This window comes from Ammospiza nelsoni, chromosome 13 (assembly GCF_027579445.1).
Source record: "Ammospiza nelsoni isolate bAmmNel1 chromosome 13, bAmmNel1.pri, whole genome shotgun sequence".
NCBI classification, from domain to species: Eukaryota; Metazoa; Chordata; class Aves; order Passeriformes; family Passerellidae; genus Ammospiza; species Ammospiza nelsoni.
The window spans coordinates 3,350,071-3,368,702 of record NC_080645.1 but is presented as its reverse complement, the minus strand read 5'-3'; the positions used below and the strand labels follow the sequence as shown (position 1 = coordinate 3,368,702).

General features: G+C 37.9%; 1 protein-coding gene across 1 annotated transcript in view; it reads right to left on the bottom strand.

The window, feature by feature from the left end:
* LOC132078916 (transcription initiation factor TFIID subunit 4-like) overlaps positions 1-18,632 on the bottom strand; it is a 154,035-nt gene that overhangs the window by 112,049 nt on the left and 23,354 nt on the right. Inside the window, exons 6-9 of the mRNA XM_059481256.1 lie at positions 17,622-17,711; positions 15,644-15,898; positions 6,489-6,594; positions 2,393-2,507 (exon numbers count right to left, since the gene is read on the bottom strand). Of these exons, the coding sequence (XP_059337239.1) occupies positions 2,393-2,507; positions 6,489-6,594; positions 15,644-15,898; positions 17,622-17,711 (566 nt within the window). The remainder of the gene's footprint in view (positions 1-2,392; positions 2,508-6,488; positions 6,595-15,643; positions 15,899-17,621; positions 17,712-18,632) is intronic.

Sequence of the window (18,632 nt, the reverse complement as noted above, 5' to 3'; positions counted from 1 at the left end):
GGGAGCAGGGGTGATGAGCACCAGCTGGGGACACTCTGGCACCCTTCAGTGGGATTTTTGCTTCTCTCAGCTCCAGAAACCTTAAGCTTGCCTGTATGTTATATAAACCCAAGTCTAGACCTCTTCTTGCAAAACAAACAGAATATCACTAAAAACGAAACTCAAATTTCTGTCCTTAGGTATTAACAGACTTGACAAGTCAACTAAATGGGTTTGTATGTAGTTCTCTCTGAAAAATACAGCAATAATAAATTTAATACCAAAAAAGTGACCTAAAATTTCACAAGCACAACTTCACCTGGAAGAACTCTGGGGTTGAGAACTCTGCATCCCAGCACAGTATCCCAGCTGTTACAACGGCTACTGTAACAAACAGTGAATTCATGTGAGCAAGTCTCACAGTTCAGTAATAAATGCTGCCCTTAAAGGCATGGCTGCAATCTGCAAAATTCTTAATTGCTAGATCTTTAATGTAATTCCATCTTGTATCTGCTACAGTTCAGAATAGAGGAGAGGAAAAGAAACCCCAAAGAACAATGAAGTTCAAATTTCTGTTTCTAGTGACCAACACTTCGCTCCCAAAAGTGAAAAGTTCAAATAAGTTATTTTAAAGAAAGCAGAATGTAAAATAATGAAACAAATATGCAATAATAAAACACTAAGGGCAAAATAAATTTATACATAACACAACTATTTTTCAAAATTCTTGCTTTGCTTTAGATGCCAGTTTGCCTTCTGGCTAAAAACACATTCTTCACACACGCTGGGAATGTTGAGGAAAACTAGTCAGCATTCAGAGGATTAATACAGATTTCCAGCTCTGTGCCTTTAGGCTTAATAGTCAGACATCTATTTGTCCTCAGGAGAGGTTAGGGGTTGAAATGCAAATATGCAAACAACTGAATTCTTTGTTAAGATATCAGGAAAAAGCTTGATCTTTGCTGCTGTTTAATAAATCCTTGCAATTTTATGGACTTATTTAAATGCAGCTTTGTGTCTTACTATTTTGAAGGAGAAAACAATGTAAGGAAACAAACACATTCATTCTGACTAAAATTTGTTCTCTAGAGGAAAAATGACATACACCCTTGACAGCTTATTTACCAAACTCACTAAAGATTTATTGATTTATCAATCAGTGCCTTGAGCATTTGCTTCTCCCCAAGGGAAAATTAACAATTCCAGCTAACCTAATATATTCTATGTATAAACTAAGTGAATGCAAGAATCAATCCTGGCACAGTTTACAACATCCAGCTAAAAAAATGCTGTCCCTTTTGGTGTATGTAAAATTGAAAGCAATACTAACGAAGAATAAATGCTCATGTTGCTTACAAACATAAAAAATACTTATTAAGACAGTACAATTGAACCCAACAGACATTTTAATTCATTTAAATACTCAGTGGGAGGCAAAAGCATTGGAAAATAAAAAATTGAATGATTTTGCTTCCAGATTAATACTAAGTACTACCACTATTAGTTACAATACTGACATGCCTCAAAGCAGAGATATTTCAAAGAGCTACAAATTCTCTTTTATTTCACCTGCAAAAGCATAAGCCTGAAAATTAATTAGTGATTTGATGATGTCAGAGCAACATAAGAACCCCAGAAGATGAAAATTAAAACCTAGGAATATTTTGTCATTCAATGAAGAAAGAAAATATTTTAACAAAACTAAAATGGTGTTAGCGAGAGCAAAATGCAGTAAACATAAGATTTGCTTTTCACTGCCAAAAGTAAAAATATCCCAAATATATATAAATCGAAGTCTGGAGTATAAAGAACTGGCAGAGCAGCTCAGTGCATCCCTGGTACTGTGCTGAACCTTTCTGCAGCTCCTGATTCCTACAGGGCCCCATAAACCACCCAGCCTCCAGGAGCTGAGGAAGCACAGGAGCTCAGACACAGCCAAGTGTTCCCCTTAAAGCCAGGAGCAACAATTCCCTGCTCAGGGATCCCCCCTGGCCCCAGGATTGCCCCTGCTCCACAGAGCCCTTGTCCTCACACCCAGCACCTTCCCAGCCACACACATTCCACAGGAGCAGCAGAATCCAGTGCAAAACACCAACCACAGATTCTTTCAGATCCTCGTGCACATAAATCCATTCAGCTCAAGTTTTAGTATAATCCATAAGAATTTATGTTTTGTTAAATGTTAAAATGTGCATTTAGAGAAAAATCCTCAAGATATGTAATGATCCTCTTTCTTCTTTAAAAATAGAATTAAGTATGAAAATTGCCATCCAATCCCAGGAAAAAAAAGACAGGAATTATTGTAAAAGACTGCCCTCTGGTGTTACACCAATTCTAAATTCTGCTTTATACTTCAGATCCCCCCCCCAACCACCCCGCTGCATTTTTTTATTATTATTTTTGCTTTTTTTACCTGAAAGAACCACCTCCAGGGTCATTCAGCTTGTTTTTCTGATTTGCAGAGACCTGAACACCAAAGCCCCCAGGACTTTTACTGGCTTGTATTGTTGGTGCCTTCCCTACTGTGCCTGAAAAACACCAAGCAATGTTATTATGAGCTGTCTTAGACAATTTACATCAAAGAACCTTCTGTCCAGGAACTAAATTTAACTGTCTGTAAATTGCAAACAAAGGAAGTTATTATTTTTAAAGACTATATGCTGAAGAAGAACAATTTAAAATACAAAATTTCTATTAACATTACACTTTGTTCAATATTTACGGAACAGTGAAGATTCCAAAACCCATTGGCCATGAACAGCTATAATATTTATAAAGGCTATAAGTGTGTTTGCAATTGCCAGTAAACCACTTTTCTGGATAAACTGTGTAGAATAAAGAAGGCAAATTTGAAATGTTCTTAACACAAATACTTACAGTTACTCAGGGTATTAGCTATGCCTTTTATATTTTCTATACAGTAATTGTCCTTTATTGCAGTGGAAAACATGGATTTCCGAATTGAAAATACTGCATGTATTTTAAAATGTTTTGCATTGCATATAAAAGAAAAAACATTACTGCCAAATTTGACACACACCCCCCATAAAGGTTTCCTCTTGCTTTCTCATCTTGAAAAAAATGACTCAAAAATAATTCATGTCTGTATCTAGACTTTACAAGTCTTGAAGTACAAGTAAAACTGAGCTTTCTAAACGAGCCAAAGTGTGTGGACATTCAGTAAATTAAAGAGATCTAAATTCCTCCCTGCCATGGAACTTGGAGTAGGCCCTCCCTGACTGCGTAAGCACATTTACTTGGGTGACATTGTGGGCTTCCTTATATCCCACCTGTGTTCTGGCATGTGAAAATCACTCAATCTACTTGATTTAAAAGATCTCACCTCTCTCTTGTCTGTCACTCCATTTTATTGAGCACTACAGACTTTTGAGACCTGGAGAAGATGTGAAGGCTGTTCCTGCACCCCAGGGACTCAGTTGCACATAAATGGCATGGTAAGAACCTCAGCAGAGTTACAGAATTTTTATTTCATGAATAGTAAAAGTCTGAAACAAAACTATCCTAATAAATCCTTTTAAGAATATTTTTTGGCTAACACAAAGTTGCTAGCTTTGACTGAGTCCTGCATCACTTTTTTTTTGTAATTTTGAAGTCTTCATCAACTCCAACATATGATCTTAAAGAGAAAATAATTTGATATAGTTTGTTGAGCTCTCCATATGTATAAATAAACTGTAATGTGGACTCTCAACATTAGCAAATACAAAACCAGATTTAGGACTTCAGGCTCAAGCCTGGGGAATAAAAATATTTTGTCATCAGAATATTCAAGGTCCATGAGATGTCACAGACAGCATTAATTCACAGACCAGGCAATTCATTTATCTATTTCAGATGAACTAATGGAATGGGTTTCTACTCAGAGAACTGGAAGGAAGGAAAGAAAGAAAAAATACAATAATAAAAAATTAGCAGACTTCTGCTTTGTACAATTAAGATCTAGAAGATTAAAAATGTGTTAACCTTGAAAATTATTGCAATGGCAAATTTAAAGTAACAACAGCACTCCTCCAGAATTAATATATTTCTTTGGAATCAGTGTCAATGCTTTGTTTTATACTTTTGATCAAAAAATGCCCCCAAAACATGTATATCCATATGGATATGGAAGAATTAAGTCTCACATTCACCCCATGTAATTCCACTCAATGGATCAGGCAAAGTGAATGTAAGAACTGGGATGACATTTGAGTTTTCTGGTTTAAATAAATCACAACTGTGCATGACTAAGGGTTAGACATAAAATATGACTAAAACATCCATTTTTATTATGGGCAGAACATATTTGAAAATTAAAATCACCTGTGGGCCTAGATATTTCATGGGATTGGTAATGTCATACAGAGTCTTTCACCACTGCATCCTTGCTGCAAATTTTAATTAGCACAATCTAGAAAAATAAGCCCAAATTTAGGAGCTATAAATTCCTAGCTGTATTTCAGCACTGGTTAAATAGCTGCAACAAATATTCTAGTTAATTATTTTATTATTTGGCTCAATTCCTCCATCCAATCCCTAAGATGGAATTCAATTATTATCCTGGTAGTGTTTTGGTAAAGGAGTGTGGATTTTTCATGCAGTAACAATGGTGTTACTTCCACTGGTGTGGAAGTAATTTTATTTATATAAAGGTCCTTAAAGCATGCCAGTTTTATCTAAACTACTGTTTTAAGAAGCATTACAGTCTGTTCACATGGATGTACTGAAGATACACTACACCTGGAGATTCACTCCTGTCAAGGACGAAAATGCAGCACTGTGTGGAGGTCAGCTCAGCTCTCAGGTAACTACCCTTAACAAGCCACACTCCACTAAATTATGCTATCAGAATTTTTATTGAGATGATGTCCTATTCCAGTATATTGGCTCCTTCTGCAGGAATACCTGGGTCAGTATAAAATATCATTACACAGTTTACAGTAAAAGGTTTTAACAATATATCACCATGATGTACTCTTGGCAGTGCTGCCAGCACACAGGCAGCCTGCTCCCTGGGCTGCAGGATGAGTGGTTTTATACTGGGATGTTTTCTAAATGCCCATTCTTGACTGTTTTGTCTGTGTAAATAATAAAAACCATATACTGGAGGGCTTAACCAAACCTGTGAATTTGAATAAGTTCACCAGAAAGTAGGACCTTGCATAATTGGCTTTTATAGCACCATCTGCCATAAGACAAACTGCCAGTTAAGTTGCACTGCACTGGCTGATCAAGGGCTATCAAGAATAAACTCATATTCTGAACCTGCTGTTTAAAAGACAGATGCCAGTATCATGCAGTGAAATTCTCAGTACACTGTTGACATTCACAACTTGGAGACTGAACAAGCAAAGAAATGAAATCTGCCTTCACTCTCAAACACATTAGTCAGAAGTGAAGGCTCATGCTATAAGATGCATGGACATGTTATAAACTCAGGACATGAGTATCAGGGCTATCAAACAAACACATTTTATGGTGAGTAACTGTATTCCTTCCTAACAGCCTACAGGGTTACAGTGACAGCTTGGTCTTTGTGTCCATTCAACCTTTGGATTCCCCTAGGAGAGCAGAGCAAGTGAAACATCAACTGCTGTTAAACATTTTTGATGCTTTTTTTCCCAAGGAGAATAGAAACAACCAAGCAATGAAGTCAAGTAGGCAGCAATAGCTTTTATGTGCATTTGAACTAGTCTGAGTCCTGAGTCAGCACCTGAGGATGACAAGCTCTGTATTCCATTACAAACCCTCACTCTGTAAATGCCCACATCCAGTAAGAAACTCTCACACATATTCAGGAAAAATAAAACCCAAGCCTAAGGGATTCAGTGGCAGAAAGAAACAAATGGGTATTTATTAGGAAGCAAGGAGGTTTCAAGAATCCTCTTAGGAAGTGGGAAGTATCAGCCAGACATGAACCCACCTGTGCACACAGATGAGGAAGGTGTGCACAAACCACACGCTGTGGCTCATCACGACATGTCAGGTTGCTGCAGCCAATCTCTGACCCCACCAAAAACTAAACATACTGACAGGGGTCAGAGAAAACCAACCTGAGGCTTGAGAAATTCTCTAGGGCTCCCACCTTGACCTCTGTAGCTGCAGAGATGGGAATTACCATGTTCTGCTTCAGGAGTATGAATTAGAAGTAGGATGATTAAATTGAGGCATCCACTAGGCTTCAGGAAAATAAAGAATTTTTTTTTTTGCCCAGAGTTACAGTTTAGGACAGTGAGAGCCAAGTTCCTGACCTGGTTTAGAACTTTCCATGAAAAATTGCTAAGTGAGCAGCTAAACATCAGAGTTTAGTCCTAAGGTTGTTTCAAAACATTTCACTTTGTTGGCCCAAAACACCTTGAAACTGCACATGAAAACATGCACTTTTCAGCCAGCTTAAGTAAAAATAAATGTCAACAATGTTGCCAATGTCAACACTGTACAATTTACATAATAATTACAACAAAATTCATACAAAGGTAACAATCTCACTAAAACATTGAAACCCATACCTTGTGGTCTAATGGTCTGAGTTATTACCACTGGCATCCTAATCTGGGTAGTCTGGCAAGCAGGGGCTCGTTTCACAGTTTGAGCAGATGTTGACTGGATAATCTGCTATTATTAAAGAAAAGTATACTTGTATTATACTCCTTATACACAAACACACACAAGGAAAATACACTGATACCTGTCATCACCAAGATAAGCACATGGATCTCTACAAGCACAACCAGCTGCTGACAAAAGTCACATTCATGTAAAGCATGTGGTTGTGTGTGTGTGTATATACCTATTTTGCCATTATGCTTTAAAAAAATTCAATAATATACAGATGTCATACCTCACAACCTTCACTAAAAAGATATTGTAAACTTGTAAAGTTAATATTAATAATTCAGATTTTTGGTTTTAGACATTTTACTAGGAAGAAAAGCAATTTTGTAGAAGAAAATGGTGCAATAATTGTAGTGGTATCCACCTACAAACATCAGGCCTTGCACTAAATATCTACACTTTTTAAAGAAAACATACTAAAAATAAATTATAAAATATTATGGGTTCCAAAGTCAGATATACACAAGATAGCAAACCAAGTTTTGTGGTGATCATATATTATGAATCTTTTAAATGCTAATTTGATAGTATCAAGGTTTCTTACAACTAATTCAGATTCTGAAGTTCTTCCTTAAAACTAAACCTGGGTTAGGAACTTAAAACTTGACCCATAAACAAATGAAATAAAAAAAAAAACACATGCAAGGGTCATGTTTAATCAACAGCAACACGTTCAACAACAGCAACAAAAATTTTAAAAAAATCAACATTCATATGATCAGGGACAAGGTAAGCACAGATGTAATGAACAGAAGATTCAGAAAGATGTGTGGATGCTGCAGAGCTGTAAGAAACCCCATAAATAAACTCTGAGAATAAACCACTGGCAAACAGCTATTTGATATTTGAGGGAGGTTCCAACCACAACTCTGGTGCTGCTCACAGTCACAACTGAGTTCCCCTCCCTCCCTGGGATGCAGCATTCCCTCCTGGAGGCAGCACCACTCCCACAAGGAGTTCCTAAACCACTGCAGCAAATGCCAAAGCTCTGCCTGCACAGCAACCTCTGAGAAAAGGGAAGGACAAACATCTGCAAACGTGATGTGACAGCAGGATGAGCAATGGGGAATTTCAACCAGGGCTCCAAAACTGCAAGGGAGACAGGTAAAAACTACAAACAGGACAAGAGTAATGAGGGATCTCTGACGAATTCTGGAGAAAAAACAAATTGGGCCATTCTGAAGTTACAAAACTGCATTTTGTACATCCTAAAATACAGAGAAAAATTATAATAAACCTGTGGATGTAGAAGTATTAGCAATAACCACCCTGCAGAAAGAGAAGAGGGAAAGAAGATTAAGGATTCAGCTTCAACTATGGACACTGCAGGAAAATGGAGCAAATATATATAAATTTACTTGGTCAGGACAGGGAGTGAATAGTCACCTTCAGAGGGGAAAGAATAAAGCAGCTACCAGGCTTAAAAACAGGAAAGAAACAGAGTTGATCAGTGAAAATAACAGAAAAAAAAGTTGAATTAAACGGCATTGGATGCACAGGAAACATGAACAAGTGTGATTTTGGTAAAAAGAATCCATGTTAAGAAAACATATATTGGTATGGAAAAGGAGAATGATGCCACTTTTACAATAATTTATTGGATCAGTTTGCAGAGAATAGAGAAGGAAAGCTGCTGTACCTTAATGGAGCAGAAGCCAGGCCACAAAGGGAATGTGTGGGACCTCTGGACAGAATTATTATCTGGCATTACAGAAATCTTCTGCAATTGCATGTTTTTTTCTCTCTCTGGGAGGCAACTTCTACAGTTCAGAACCAAGTTCTTTTTCCCTCAATTAATATTTTCATGTGAATACCCTACAAAATGAGCCACTAACATCATTAAAGACAGGACAATATGTAACTATTTAAGATTACATAAATGGCAATGTTTTCTTTACTATCCAATACATTCCAGAAATTGTCTTTTGGCAAGTACTGTACTAGGACTTCAGTGTATGTACAAACACTAAAAGTCTAGAAAATTATTGAGAAACAAACTTTTCCAAGGGGCAGAGACCAAAATCATCATCTTAAACTCCATAAAGAAACCAACCAGCAACAGGCTGGTTTCTCTCAAAACTCTCAAAAGAACAAGTGCACCAGAGCATCTGACACTAAATCCCAGCTTCTATACTGGAGTTTTAAGAAACATGCAATCTCCAGATCTGGAGGTCATTAAGGAATTAAAATTAGCAATTTACTAATTGTAAAGCAGAGAATGTAACTTCTTTGCTGGCAAACTAGGGACATAGTAAAAATCAATGAATCAGAGGATCCTGCATTAAAATTTGTAACTACCTAAGCCACACTTCATCAATTAAGACAATTCAAACTGTTCTAATCTCCTTGTCTGTTTTCCCAACATCATAAACATTACTATTAAGTCCTTAGCTTGACCTCACAGTTGCAGACAATGAACAAGTGTACCAGCAAGCTGGTCTGGGAGATGATTAACTTAAATTATTTCATATTCTTCACAGATTAAAACCATGCACAACAAGTGTAGCCCAGGTCAGGTTATCTCTCCATACTCTGAATCAAAGCTGAATGCCACTGATCAGTGAAAGCACTGACCCAGACTGAGAAAGCAGACACAGATTTTAGGACACTGAGGTTAGCAGGGACATTACTCCTGCCCTCAGAAAAGATCTCAGTGCTGCTGGAAGCACCTTTGGGAAGATGAGGAGAGGACAGAGTCAGACTCCCCCAGATGTGCAGAGCAGAAGGATGTAGCACAAAAGCCGGAATACAGGAGATTCCAATATAATAGAAGAAAAAAAAAAGACCATGAGGGTGGGCAAGCTCTGAACAGGCTGCCCCAAGAGGGCTGTGCAATTTCTTCTTGAAGGCACTCAAAACATGACTGGCCACAAGGGAGACATCCCCATGTGTGAGCAGGAGGCTGCACAAGCCACCTCCAGGAGTCTTTGCAAACCTTTCACACTGTGTCCATAAACACATCATCCCTGATTTTATTAAAGTGCTGAGTCACAAAAGGTAAAGAGACAGAATACAAAAGTCTTCAGAGCATACAGGAACTGTCCATCATTCCACCTCCCCTAAAAAGGGAAGCATTTTAATTATGTACACCTCTGAAGACAGCAAGCACAACAAGAGAAAACAAAGGCACAGAAAATAGAAAAGACAGAATGTGATTTAGTCATTGCCTGGATTTGATAGAATTAGGAAAAAGGTAAAATTATGAGCAAGTACTGTCATATACTAGTTATTCCTCTTCAATTTATCTGTCAGAATTGAAGAATCATGTCCTAGGCTGCTGCACTCTGGAGCTCTTCAAGGAACACACTAAAGCAGCAAAGCCATGGCATTGCTCCTCCAAGTGCAATGTGTGAACAGTTAACTACATTTTTCTTCTATAAAATAACATTTTTCTTGCAAACTAAGATGCACATTTCTCACAATAAAAAGTATTCTCCTTCTTTTTATTTCATCTTTGCTCTTCTCCCCTTGTCACTCTCTCCACTCACCACACTCACTTGGATTCACCATCTGTCTGCTGTGCTGGAGCAGCTGCTCCTCTCACCTCCTGAACACTGCAGACACTACTCTGCCCTTTGCTAGAGCTGACTGGATTTTCCCAGGTGAAAAAGGGGATGTTTGTACAAAGGTGCTTCCATAAGGTAGCAGGCTCATGAAGACAAAAAAAAGGAATTTACAACAATCACACCACTGATAACCAGAACAGCAAAAAGGTGACAGCTGAAATATTCTTTTTTTTGTTTTCCCTAAGGGTTTTCTTCAAAAAGCATAGATTTGGTAACTCTGTGAGAATAAAGAAGTGGTTCTCTCTGCTCCTAATCTCACATCAAAAGGTGATGATCATTCCATGACATCTTCTACTGTGTAAGTTAGTGCAGGACAGAGAACAAATTACAGAGATGAACACAGAGCAATAATCAACAGCAAAACCAACAAATACAGACTCAGAAAGAATCCAGCCAGAGCACATCAATGTACAGAAGCAGGAAGAGAACAGGAGTTATCAGTCTTTCTCATGCCTGCACAAGAGAGACAAAACTAAATGAGAGCCACTACCTACAAACCACTGAAAGGAAAATTCCTTTAGGACAGTAAAATTAGAATTCATTGCTAAAGTTTCTGAGGACAAGGATTTTGCAAATCTCCTGGACTAGTGCAGATACACAAGGTTCCAACCTTTATTGACAAGGGCTGCAAAACCAGCCTGGCTCAATTCACAGAAATCACCCTTTGCAGCAAAAGCATCTGAAACAAAAGCTTAAACCTATCAAGTACTGCAATGAAGACAAAAACACAGTAAACAAGAGCAAAGAATGAAAAACAAAAATAGATTTGAAAAATATATCCTTTACCAAGCTTTTTTTTCTCAATTAAGTTAAAAAAAATAATGTGGAAGGAAGAAACAAGACATGCATAAACACATAAAACTCAGAATGGCTGTGGTCTGATATGACATTTATCTTCACTCATGAGTAAACACTTGCTAACTCACTTGTGGCTATGCCACTTGTGATTTATCAGTCTACTCACTCCTGAAGATAAATGTCATATCAAACCTCAGCTATCATGTAATCTGGCAGCATTAACTTACAATGTTCATGCTTTTATGGGCCTAGAATTCATATTTACCATTGCTTATCATGCTGCAGTAGCAGCTACAGTTTTTCAATGGTGCCTCAAAATCTACATAAGCAATTATTTTTCCTCCCAAATAAAAAAAAATTGACTATTTTAATGTTAATATGACAACAACACTATTCCATTGAGTATAGGCTCTCAACAAAGAAATGAAGAACAATGAAACAGAAGCCATGGCACCACTTGTCCCACCTGCTCCTCAATTTATTACACAATTCTTCCTACAATGGTCAAATGGTTACTTTTGAGTGTGTTCAATTATGGCTTTTTCATCACTGTCCCCAGGAGCCTGATCTGCCACCTAATCTTCTCTCTTACTTTAAGGATATTTTGCCTTATATCCTACCTAAATCCTACTTCATTTAATTATATCCTATTATTCATATTTTTACCATCTTGGTCTGTTCCAAATAAGGAATTTTCCCTTTTATTCTCCCCTACAATCAGTGTTTGAACAAGTTCTCTGTGTTCAGTTCTCTTAAGCTTTTCTTTTAATCTTTGCTTTCAAGCCTGGCCTTTTGCTATTGGTTTCCAAACAGCAATCAGTGACAATATTCTCCTCATATTAATGTACAGCCCACAAAATTCTGAAAATGAAGTCCATGATAGCTCAGAAAAGCACTAGGCTGTGTTTCAAATAGGCATACAATTTGTCAAGTACAGGCGTTGTTCCTGATAATGGATCCCAGATATCTACTGCTCAACATCCATTTTTATTTCTATTTTACTGCACCCAAATTCCACATCAGTGGCTAGACCTTTATTAGTCAATTAATAGAAAATACTCTTTTTATCCAAACAGCCATCTACTACTCTTCCATTTCTAAGCTGCCTTGCAGACAAGACAAAAAGACAATGATTTCCTCAAATTTCACTAAAATGTGTTCAAATTACAGTCATTCATGAACAGAAGAGTGATGCCAGAAAAGCTTCAGTGGAGAATTAAAAAGCCAAGTGGAACATCCCCATAGAACATAATTCTTACTCTGCTGCTGTATCTTGTTTCCAAATTCCATTACTCTATCTCAACTCTGAGAGACCCCAACCACTGTGAGAGTGCAGGGGAAGTGTCAGGAAATGTTTGAAATCTTGCCCTAATGTAACTTAGAATGTGGCAGAGCCTGCCCAGGGGCACTGTGCCCTACCAGAGCAGCAGAAATGGGGCAGATGCATTCCATACATCCCTCCTAATCCTAGACCTGCATCAATCTTTATACAGCTTTATATAAAATTAAATTTGTTTTAATTAAGATGGATCACTGATTTTCTTACTGGGTGTTTTTATCACTCAAGTTTAATATTTGGCTTTAACTTCCAGGAGTATTTTCTCCTTATGATGCAGACATAATACATGAAATGCTAATCCATCTCCACTACCCATCAATCCACTTAGAACCTCAATATGTGCAATAAAGAACATCTCTCTTACTCCATTTCAAAGTTTACAAATTTTACCTGCTGCAATACCCAAAACAAGACAGGCAATGTCTGCATACACAAGGCAACACAGAGCACATGAGCTCTAAGAATGGCAATTTAGACAAACTTTGAACATTGCACTTACAGCAATTAAAAAAGATTATTGCTGGCTTATCTCATAAGTGTCTCATCAATAAAATATTAGCCTAAGATTGTTCCTCTTTTCTTTATGAGTAAGTGGCACTATCCAGCTTTATAAAGCATTGTTCTTCATGGTTTGGAGCACGATTCCAGCACTCTACAAAACAGATTAAAAGTCTCTGTTTCATCTCTGCTAGCACTGTACATTTCAAAGCCTTTGTGCAAGCTCTGCTGCATGCTGGCAGTGCATACAGGATTTCCACACTGCAAGGTAACTGGAGAAAGCATCACCACAGCTGGCACCTCTGAGAAACAGAACAGACAAAGCAAGGAACAGCTAACAGCTCCTTCATGTTTTAAGGGAAAATGGACTACTGTAAACTGGCTGGTATGAAGAGATCCATAGTCTAAAAGAAGCTTGCCCTTCTGCAGCTGGACAGTTTGCAGAGCCAGCTGGAACCCTCTCCAATGAGCTCCAGGCCTGGAAAAGCTGGAGCTCAGCCAGTTCTTCCATCAGGGCTGGCTGCCCCCAGGCAAGGCAGCTGCAATCTTCCTCTGCTGGACAAGTCCAAGGCAAGATGGCCAGCAGCCCTGTGCTCTGAGTCAGGGAGCACTGGGAACTGGGACAGGCACTGCAAACAAATCAATGCTTATCAGCAGTCACTGGGCTGATAGGGAGCTGCTGCTGTGCTGTCTGCTTGGCACCTGAGCTGAGGCTTGCTGTGCTAAGATTTTCTGATGCACTAACTCTGGATGGCTGATGCTGCTTTTGCCTGTACAGAACTTCTCTAAGTGCCTGGTTAAGTACTGCTTGATTCTATTAACTAAAGACTGATAAATTTAAAGGAAATATGAAGAGACAGTTTCACACTAAAGCAAATAGATTATGATTATTAATGTCTTCTCCCTATTGTATGTATTTTCATATATTATATCTTTTCCAGAAAAGAAATAGTATTAACCACAGCTTTACTTTGTGCAGTTTGTGACCTTTTGAAAATGTAGTGGTCATTTCAAGTACCCAGTAAATGAGAACTCAGCCTGTGACCTCCTTACAGACAGAAAACCAACTTCTCTTGCCCATCAGATCAATGTTACTTGAGCAGCTTCCAGCTCCTCCTACAACCCAGGCATGTCAGAAAAGCTCTTCAGGTTGTTAATCTCAACTCACAACATCACAACTGCTTGCTTAGAGAATCCATTGACAGGAGACAGGCAGAATGTGCCTCTCCCAGAAATCTGGCTTTATCCCAACCAGAACTATAATCATAGGAGTAAGAAGTCCTGTGGACTCATCCATTTCTGTCCTACACCAGTGTTTCTCAAAAGGTGGGGTGAAACCTGCCCAGTGGGCACAGGAGCACTTAAGGTGGGCTGCACAGCACTGGAAAAGCCATGTTACATGGCAGTAGATTGTGGCATGAGATAATGCCAGACTTACTGGCCATGCACACTTCTACCTCTAAGCAATCTGTCAGCTGCAGGCACAAATTTGCTTAACTTGGGACAGGGAGCAATTTTTCCACCTGTAATTATGACCAGCTGCTACTCTTCTGCCTAGAACCAAAGCTATTGTCCATTCAGTCATCAAACATGGACAAATCAAAAAGATGCCACAAAAAGTGTGAGGAACACTTTTCTAATTAACACATTAATCCAGACAGGGTGGGGAGAAGCCATCTCAGAAAAAGAAAGAATGCAAATGGCTGGACCTGCACTGAAGCAGCCAAGTTAAGGTGAAAAGCACCAAACTGTCTTGTGTGCATTACAAGAGCCAGAGTCACAAATCTTACCACTCAAGATGTTATTACACATTAAAACTATGCTTACCAAAGAATTATTAAATTATATTAATTTAAAAGTTAATAATTTAACCACTAGAAAGTGTCTGCAAGGCTCAAGACACAGCACAGGTATTTTCAGACTGTGCACTGCTACTTTTAAATTAAAGCAAAAGAGAGGTTCTCTCTCCACACACATCACTAACTATTTACATGCTTTATAGAGCCTATAAACTCAAGGACAGGTCACAGTAAGGTTTTACATTACCACATCTGCATTTCTCCACCTTGATAATACAAATTTTTACCAATTTGATACATATTCTGGAACCTCTGTCTATGATTTTGAGACCTAAGTGTAAGTACTTTACTCACACAGAAATCACAGACAAACTCACAAAGGACAGTGATGCCTGTATAAACTCAAGGCCTTGTAAAAACCCTAAACACCTTTTAATTACAAGTGCAAACACACACACAAGATGCTGTTTAACAACAAGATAAAGTCACCACACTCTCAGTGACTACCTGGCTGTGCCTTACTGATAGTGCCTTTGAAATTAATGAATCTAAGCACTTAATCCTCCACTGTGCACAACACAGATACAGTTCAGTGAGTAACAGAGAATGGCATTACTGCTAAACACAACACCTGGAACAGCACAGCTATTCTTCAACAAGATTTTGTAACTATGTGCAGAAGAGTTTAAAATGAGAGAGTTCATTTAATTTTAAAGCAAAGCAGCATACCTAATGACCCACTCAACATTATACTCTTGCCTGTAAATCTTGGAAAGCTTTCTGTTCTACATTTGTAATTCCCTCAAATTCCACTGTGCTCATACAACAACCACTCTACAGCAGACAAAAAGACCAAGACTGCACTTCCTTCAATTTATGTTAATAATCTTAGCTGAAATAATGGTTGAGCATGTGAAATGACAGAAAATGAGGTACTACCACATATCACAGAATATGACACAAAAAAGAATTTCCCAAACAAGCTGCAATGAAAGTGACACTGAAAACTGCTGTAATTAAGAAATTCTCTTTTACACTCCAGTACCTACCAGTTGAGAACTCTGATTTGACTGTACCACCTTAACCTGAGGAGGCTGCACTGTATTTGATACAGAGACTGTGCAAATGTTGTTTGGTTGCCTTATTCCTATTGTCTGAGTGGTGACAACAGAGGAGATTCCCGAGGCAGACTGAGGTATCACTGCAGAGAGCTTGGTCTGTTGGAGTGACTGCTGAGACGGCTGGCCTTGCAAAACCAAATGCTGACTGTTCAGTAAAGATTGTCTCAGTGCAGGTAGGCTTTTCTAAAAACAGAAGAAAGTTTATGAAGTATCAAACTTAGCACATCGACAAAAAGCATTTTGAAATTTGCTGGAAACATAATTAACTGCCTGATCATCAAACAGAACTAAGATTGAACATTTATTGTAAAAGAAAGTTCAGTTTTTAATAAGCTTTCAGTTTGGATTTAGCAACCCTGTAGATTTTCATATTCCCTTAATTGCACTGTAGCATAAAGATCACTTTTCTTCTCAAGGTTATCTAGAACTTGTAGTTTAGGTCTTTGGGAGGGCAAGAAATGGAAGAAGAAAAGGCAGAACCATGGAACCCTATTCCCAGCAAGCAGCACCAATTTACTCCTCCTAACACACCTCCAGTACCAACACCAAATGATTTCCCTCTTGGTGCCTTACAGCAGTAGCTGTTTATTGCATAATTTCTGAAGTCATGTATTGTGAGTGCATTAGAAAAGTGTACTATTGTAAGCCCCATACCATTTCAAGGAAAACACACTTCTAAAATGCTGTACTGTACCTCCATGAACAAACTTTTTACTTCTTAAGTAGCAGAAGTGTTCTTTTGAAGTGCTCCCTCAGGCAGCTGCAGAATGCAACAGTGTTTAACCCAAGCTACAGCTCTTTCTAAACTTCTAACATTGATTTAAAAACTTAATGCCTCTTGCCCAGAAAGGACTTCAAAGAAAGTCCTTTCTTTGAAAGTTCCTGTTTCTTATCATGATGCTAGAAGTGACTGCAGTAAAAGCCACAAACAAGTGTTAATGATAACTTAAAAAAACAGGAGCAGAAGTTCTGAAGCAAAGTTGCAGGGAAAGAAGAGAGAGAAAGTCTGCCCTAAGCACAGAAGTTTTGAACTAGACCAAAAATACTTTTAAAATCATATTTGTAGTTTTATTGGGACTTAAACATGTTTTTTGTTTGTATACAATCCTGCATATGGAAGTTATTGTAGCTAATTTACAGAACAAATTAACAGTTAAATTTAGCCCCACATATACTAACTTAGGACTCCACAATAAATCCATTTGGTATCATATCAGAAATTCTACTGTTGATTAGTTCCAGATCAGAAGCAGAATCATCTAATTAACACTTTATCCAGTTCAGTTCTTCATAATCATTGTTACATGTGGGTTGAAAGTTATCAATGACCCAAACATATATTAGGAAAACAGCATGGAAACAACTTATTAAATTACTTGAAGCATTCTGTAAAGATAACTTGGGACTCTTTGTAATGTGAATTTTTTTCTTCTTCACAAAAAACTACCTACTACCACAGAAAAGTGCATTTATTCTAAAAGTAAAGGATCACTACAGAAGAGCCAATGAATGGTTTCCAAAGAGGGAGTAACTGCTTTTTATTTTTTAATCTAATTACTGCAACATTCTAGATCAGGGCTGCTCAAGCTGTGAACTCCTGGATGACAAATCCATTTTTCTGGATCTCAGCCAAGGTCCCAAACACACAAGGTGTCCCTCCTGTGGGAATTCCCAGTTTCTCAGCACTGTCCCAGGCTGCTGGAGCAGCCCCTGCCTGGCCTGGCACAGGTGCAGCCTGCACAGAACCTCCAGCCAGGAAAATCTTGGCAGAAAAGGGCAGCATTTAGATGTAAAGGAAGGGTAGTCTTGGGCCAGTGAACATAACGCTAGATAAAAGGGATATTCTAAGAGTTATGTAATGAAATTTTGCTCTGGAATAAATTTATCCAAACAATATTCACATTACCTTAAGGAAAGGTACGAGATATGGCTGAGGAGATGATTTGAGTTCTGTTTGAAGGCGGCCTGTAAATTCTTCTGGATCAATCTTTGCATCCTTCATGGTAAAGAAAAAAAAAAAAAAAAGCACCAACATCTCAGTTCAGGTGTTTGGTTGCCTCTTTCCCAACTACTACATACACATACCTCTCTAGCTGAAGAGGCTGCCATACCAAAAACTGTCAGAGCTGAAGTCCTTTAACTCCTCTCTAAGGTTCTTCTGCCAAGCACTACCTCAAACATGCAACATGCCACTCAAAATGCAGAGAATTCCCTTGGGGAAGCACAATTTCAGACAAAATGAGGCCCCAAAACACTCAAGTCTCTTTTGGGACTCCACTCTCTTGCTAACATTTACATAGTGATTTCTTTTTTTAAAATTAAAAGAAAACAACCACAACAGGTTGTTGATGTAACCTTAAAAATATGAAATTTGTCAGCCTTTGTAGTAATTCCAAAACCAGTTCTGATGGTACAATTTAACTTATAGAAAACATATATATAAAACTATGGACTAAAGCTATGAACTACATATAAAACTACTATATATGTAAGGCATGGCCATACATAAAAGGCATGCTTATAAGTAGATATAAAATTTTCTCCTCTATGAATTTGTATGTACGCTCACAAAATATACACTTATATCAAATACATTTATTTAGTAGCAATTCAAGAGAATTCTAACTTGGGTGCATTTTATGAGACTTCTAAAGTATCATTAGTTAGAAGTTCAGGTTGTAATAAAAAAGTTAATTAGCCTTCCTGACTGATACAGAACAAGAGAAAAATCAAACCAAACCAAGCTTCAATAAATATATTTATTATTTATGTTTGTTGGTACTTTGTTTAAAATACTATAAGAAGTTACCTTTATTTATTTAGTCTTTTCAAATTGGTAAAAGTTGAAACAAGTTTTTACTGGAATAATTGAATATGATTGTTGAACAGCTCACACTTGAAAACAGCCTTAGGCTTG